At 40.5% G+C, this 6,161-nt stretch overlaps 1 protein-coding gene across 1 annotated transcript in view; it reads right to left on the bottom strand.

Annotated features, from left to right (window-relative positions):
- Positions 1 to 2,226: 2,226 nt before the first annotated feature.
- Positions 2,227 to 6,161, bottom strand: part of LOC107653528 (rho-related GTP-binding protein RhoE-like) — a 5,726-nt gene continuing 1,791 nt past the window's right edge. Inside the window, exons 3-5 of the mRNA XM_016440276.1 lie at positions 4,848 to 4,991; positions 3,333 to 3,467; positions 2,227 to 2,983 (exon numbers count right to left, since the gene is read on the bottom strand). Of these exons, the coding sequence (XP_016295762.1) occupies positions 2,735 to 2,983; positions 3,333 to 3,467; positions 4,848 to 4,991 (528 nt within the window). The 3' untranslated portion in view covers positions 2,227 to 2,734. The remainder of the gene's footprint in view (positions 2,984 to 3,332; positions 3,468 to 4,847; positions 4,992 to 6,161) is intronic.

Raw genomic sequence — 6,161 nt, 5'->3', positions numbered from 1 at the left:
GTATATAAAAGGAAAAGAGGAAAAGATTTCATATCAAAAAGATCCGTTTTCATTTTATTTTTTCATTTATTTTTAAGAGAAAAAAATAGATAATTCAATAAATATTATGCCAACATCAACAAAAACAGACATACATGGAACTCAACACAAAGAAGGCATTAAAAAAAGTTACAGACATCCTACATTAGGAAACATTTTGTTTTTTAACAGCACTGACACATTTCTCAACATTTACACACACCAAAATAGTTTAATACTGCCTATGTGAAAACAAATTTTGTGACACAGTCAAGGAAATTCTCTCGGACCCATTAAAAACAATAAAAACGAATGTAAAAAAAAAACGTTTTTGTTTGTTTTGCGCAAGTTATAACGAAAAGTGCAACTACAAACATGCAGCAAAAAATACTTTGCAGCTAGCTTCAAGCTTCTGAAGATTTTGTTTTGAGAAAATTTAGCACTACAAAGGTGAGACTCGTTTTTCCCATGGCTCTGCAAGGCAATATATTGAGTCGCAACAAATTTTTGTTTTGAATGAGAAAGTATGTGCATTAATAATTTTTCTCAATCCTCTCGCATGTGTCAGAAGCAGACTGCATAGTTTAGTAGAGAGAGGAGCGAATTCGTTTCTTGTTTTTTCTTTTCTGGACTGGGCAGACAGAAGTGCAGATTTAATATGACCTTGAATTTGATGTTTGATTGTTTATTCATTATTTCAACAATTGTGCTTAAACAACATTTCACAGATGTCAGAAAAGGCACAAATGTTGATGAAACATTTTACTGATAATAATGATTTTCAATGAAAGGCTAGTTTTGTGCTATTTTAATAATGTTAAACAATCATTTGTTACTCCAGTAGTGGTGTTATTCTAATGCGGCATTCACACGGACAGAAATTAAATCACTGGGTGTCACCAACTTGCTATATTCTTGGTTTCTAACAGTTTGCTCATATTAGGGATCGGTCACAATGATCAGTTGTCTGAAAACTGACTGGTTGTTTAGTAAGTTTAATTAGTTTAGCTAGATTTTGTCTGAAATATGTTACATTCATGATATTTTTAGAAGTAGTGCTTAAATTAACATGCTAACAGTGTACTGTGCTTTAGCGGTTAGCCAGATACTGCTACACCAAGACATTTTTGGCCATTACGTAGAATTTTGCACTGTTTTTTAAGGGTCCCACCAAGTGCCGATGCTAGACTTATGGGGGCCCTACGCAAAAACTGTGTCGGCGGGAGTGGAAGGGGGTGGGGGGCAGTGAAGTGGGGTATGAGTGGTTATGAACGAATGAATGAAACGCATTTGTCCGTGTTTCACTTCGTCTCGAATCGCGCTCGCAGCAAGCACTTGAGAGGCAGTGTCCCTTCCGCGGCTCGGTACGCTTTCAACTCGTGTTTTTTTTGTCTTGAACAAGACTGTACGACATTCACGTTACATGATTTGACTGATTTTTACGTAGAAAGGGTGACAGCATCATTTTCATTAAAATAAATGATCATTCATGTATTCATAACCGCTGGCCAAATTCAAAAAATTCCCTGGATTTTGGCCCTACGCAGCTTGCGTATTTTGCGTATAGGGAGGATCAGCTCTGGTCCCACCCTAAGTATTTTTCCAGATTTGAATAAAGTTGAACTCTAAACAGTCTGGCCTCAAATCACCAGCACTCATTGCAAATTAATGACTTCCAGATGCTTTGTCAGTGTGAATGCCCCTTCAGGGATAAACCAAATGCAAATGAATACTAAATGGTCAGGTTAATTCTCAAAGGTCGTATTTGCACTTCCATATACCCGGTCTATAAAGACAAGCAGAAACATGTTCTTATAGAACCGTGAAAGAAATTCTCATTGATCCACCAAAACCCTCAAATACACATCCATCACGCACTTCAGAATGTCAAACATTGAGTCATTCGACTTGAAAACCTTCCAGTTCTTTGGTTTTTCTTTTTCTGAATCTTAATGAACCATAAAGTGATTGAGGAGTTATACAGAAAATGGTGCGATTTCAAATATACCAGCGGTGTATCCATGGTGACAGTTTTAGCTGAGCTTAGCATAAGAAAAAGAAAACCACGCACACGCACAAACTCGTGCTCTTGGTCTACAGAAAGAACAAAACAGGCCAAGGAGGATCGAAGGAGGAAGTGGTCCGTAACCACAGTGATACACTCTCATTTCATATCCTTGTTTAGCTGTACAGACTCAAAATGAAAGAAACGAGAGTTGTCCTTATCCAAAAATTCCGCCATTTTGGAAGTCATCTTCCCCTTCACTGTTCCGTCATATGACTGTTAATACCAACCATAACGTGCATCTTTTAAAAATAGCTGTGAGGCAAAGCTCAGCGGAACTCTGGACTCAATGGTTATGTGATTCTACTTCCTCCTTCCTTTCCTGCAGGAGAAGCTTCCAGAAGGAATCCTCCAGAGAGGAAGCAGCTTCACATCCAGGAGCAGGAAGGAAGGCCTCCCATTGGCCGAGAGGGGGGTGACATCCTCCTGCTGAGTGGATAAGTTTAGGAGAGGTGGTTGGGGCCTTAATATGGGTTTACGTCCATATGCTTGTCGAGTTCTGGCAACAAGAAGTGCATCCCTCAAACATCGAGCAAACACTCCCACTCTCCACTTTTGCTTTGTCTTTGGAGGCAATTCCAGTCCGTTCTTGCTTCCACAGTCCACCTTCACCGCTTCCCAGAATGAATCTTTCCTCCCGAACTCCTTGCATTACATTACCGTGCAACTCTTTGCTTTGTCTTTGCGTAGGTCTGTTGCCACGGCAGCTAGGTCTGGTCGACTGGGCATATGCGAGATGCGTTTGGTGGAGCGTGCCGATTTGTTGCGCTTGATGTTTTTGTTGTTCTTATTTACGCAAGCCAATGTTGCGACATGGAAAATGTCCCGCACGCTGTTTTCTGACTGCACTGCGGAGCATTCGATATAAGGTGCAGATATCTGCTTAGCCATAGCTGAACCCTAAAAGAGAAAGAGAGGATTATGAGCTTTGATATGAAACAAAACCAGCAATTAGCAGTAAAATCACAATTAGCAGTCTAATTGTTATGATTACCGCTTGCAATTTCATCAAAATTAAGTTTAGCTTTGTGCTCAGGAAGATTTTACTCTTTATCACTCAGACATTTAATGCATGGATTAGATTAGATTAGTAACCTAAACCATTGCAATGTTGCCGAACTGCCCTTGCTGATGAACGTAATTACTGGTAAAGTAGTAAGATTGGTGTTAGATATCAAGTCAAATCTGAAGTTGAGTGTCTCAGTGGCATCCAACCAAATTGCAAAAGGAGTTTATGAGAACCGCTCACCTGATCATATGACACCGGTGTCTGTCTGTGATTAGACAGCTCCACCAAAGTTGTGAGGTCCGTTCTAAGGTCTGACTTGCATCCGACGAGCAGCATCTTTGTGTTGGGACAGAATTCCTGGATCTCCCCTTTCCACTGTGAGAGAAAGAGACAAAACCAACAGGGAAAGATAAAACCATTTGGCCTTGATCCATCCCTGTCTGAGAGATGACAAAAGACTAGAACAAGTGTTTCCTGTTCCCATTTTCTAAGCATATCACATTCCATCCCATCCCTTTTTTCACAAGAGTATTAATCTTCCTTGCTACAGGTGAGAGACATGCTTCCTCCGAGGATAAAGCCTGCACTGTAATGACTGCTTTTCAGGGTGTGTATCTGTGTGTGCGTCTTCCCAACAATGCTACAGGTGATCTGCATTCCTCTCCTTCCCAAACAAAGCATTTTCTGTGTTGGTGTGGCATAGAATCACCAGAGTTAATCTGGCGGGAGACAGGCGGGTACAACACAGTCATATGATTGTTCACAGGAACACGAACACCCTACATTCCCATGATCCTTTTGTGCTCACCTCTGGCTCCTAGAGGCCTCAAAGTCCCGGAAGACAACACTAGCTTATTCCACCAGGTACCCACATGTAGCCTGACTGTATTTCTGATTCTGCGACCTAGATCTCAACCGTTTTAAGACAAACCACCCGGCTGAACTTCCACTCACATGGTCTAGCTAATGCCAGCATGATACTATCAATCCAGGGGCCCACCCTGTCCAAGTGAACCAGAGCCACAGGCCATTCCAGACACCTGACCCCAGACTGAAAGTCTACAAGAAGATATCCAAGCCTACTGAACAAAGGATGACTTTATTGGAATGCTACAAAGAGTGGGCAAATCACAATGAAGTTGTAGAAGAATTTCTCTGAATCACAGGCAATGCATTTAAAAGTCAATTAGACTGTCAAGAACCAGAAAGGTCAAGCCTACAGTTTGATATCCAAGAAACTTCCAAAATTTTGTGCACCACACCCAATGTATTCTGCCCCCAGATGTCAACTGCTTAGACAATTTTCTTTATTAATTTCCTTTATCAACAGGTGTCTCCGATCATGATTCTCAAGAGGTCATTTTGGAGCCCTAAAATTTGATTGGTTAATGGGAATGTTCTTCAAGACCCCATCCCTAGTCCTAAAATCTGATTGGTTGATGGGAATGTTCTTCAAGACCCCAATCCCAGTCCTAAAATCTGATTGGTTGATGGGAATGTTCTTCAAGACCCCAATCCCAGTCCTAAAATCTGATTGGTTGATGGGAATGTTCTTCAAGACCCCAATCCCAGTCCTAAAATCTGATTGGTTGATAGGAATGTTGTTCAAGACCCCAACTCCAGTCCTAAAATCTGATTGTGTGATAGGAATATAATTCCAGGAACAACAGTGGATGTTAATCTAGGAATATCCTACTTGTTAAGCTCACATTAAGTGTGTCAAATCAATTATTACAGGTTGGAAAAAACGTTCACCTTCTTTAGGACACTGTCCAGGGTCTCTGGTCTGCTGATGTCAAAGCATATGATGACGGCGTCGGAGTCTGGATATGAAAGCGGTCTGACGTTGTCATAATACGGGGAGCCTGTGACACAAAAAGGTGGATTGGTCAGGAAGAACAAAGTTCACTTAAACACAAGCATGCACAAAAAACAAGTCAAGGATAGTGGGACTGTCTGGAGGGCCTTCAATATATTACTTAACCTCATTTAACTTTCACTCAGTGACGCAGTACAGACAGTAATTTGAAAGCATTCATGAATTTTCCAGAACACTTCCAGTTCTTTGTCACTGTTGCAATGCTAAATAATGATTTATAAGTGATTTACACAAGCACAAAATAATTCTTCAAATCCCTTACTCAAATAAAAATACTGATGCTTGCCTTAGTAAACACACTGCTAATAACTAGACCCTTGCCTGATGTAGCATTTCCTTCCTGGCTAAAACTCTGGAGATGTTTTTCTTTGTGAGGACGGTATAGTCCAGGATTTACTCTGACAGAACGAAGCATTCCCGCCCACTGCTAACTCTGCCAGACACGCTATGTACAATCCACACAGGACAAACACATTTATAATGTGCCAGATTCCAGGACCGAGGTGGTGTTTATGAGAGACAGAGAGAGACAGAGGGAAAGGAGGGCTGTTTAGTTTGACAGAATGATAATTCCCAGTGCCAGAAGTTAAGTAGAAAAATGCGAAGTTGAAAACACATGCAGCCACAGGACTTTACAGCTCACAATCCAACCACAGCTACAGGCCAAAAAACAAGAACAACTCGGACAACAACGTTTCACGAGAGGTTTGATAGTTTTTTTTTTTTACAGTTAATCATTTAATCTCTAATTTGTAATGTCAATAAGTAACTACTTCTGTATGTAGATCTAATTATCAAACTTATTTTGAGTTCACAGCGTTTGAATAAAGTTTGTTATTTTAGTGTAGATATTGAAAGGTGATGTATGTTAGTGTAAATATACTTTTGTTATGAAAGGTTATGTGGAAACAATATACAAAAAGTAACAGTTTGTTGTTGTTAGTGTGGTATTCAGCCTCTTCTGAGAGACACACAACAGATGCCCACACACACACACACAAACGCATAGATGAATATACACACTCTCTATGGCAACCCCCACCCCACCACACACAGTTTTCTCTCTAAAGCTTTCATTAAACACATTATTTTGTTTCTCTGTCCAATGCATGCATACTAAACGCAAACCCTGCTGTGTGTGTGTGTGTGTGTGTGTGTGTGTGTGTGTGTGTGTGTGTGTGTGGGTGGGT

Source organism: Sinocyclocheilus anshuiensis, unplaced genomic scaffold (assembly GCF_001515605.1).
Source record: "Sinocyclocheilus anshuiensis isolate Anshui unplaced genomic scaffold, SAMN03320099.WGS_v1.1 scaffold1079, whole genome shotgun sequence".
Classification (NCBI taxonomy): Eukaryota; Metazoa; Chordata; class Actinopteri; order Cypriniformes; family Cyprinidae; genus Sinocyclocheilus; species Sinocyclocheilus anshuiensis.
Note: the sequence above shows the minus strand (reverse complement) of the source record. Positions and strands in the feature narration are given on the sequence as shown.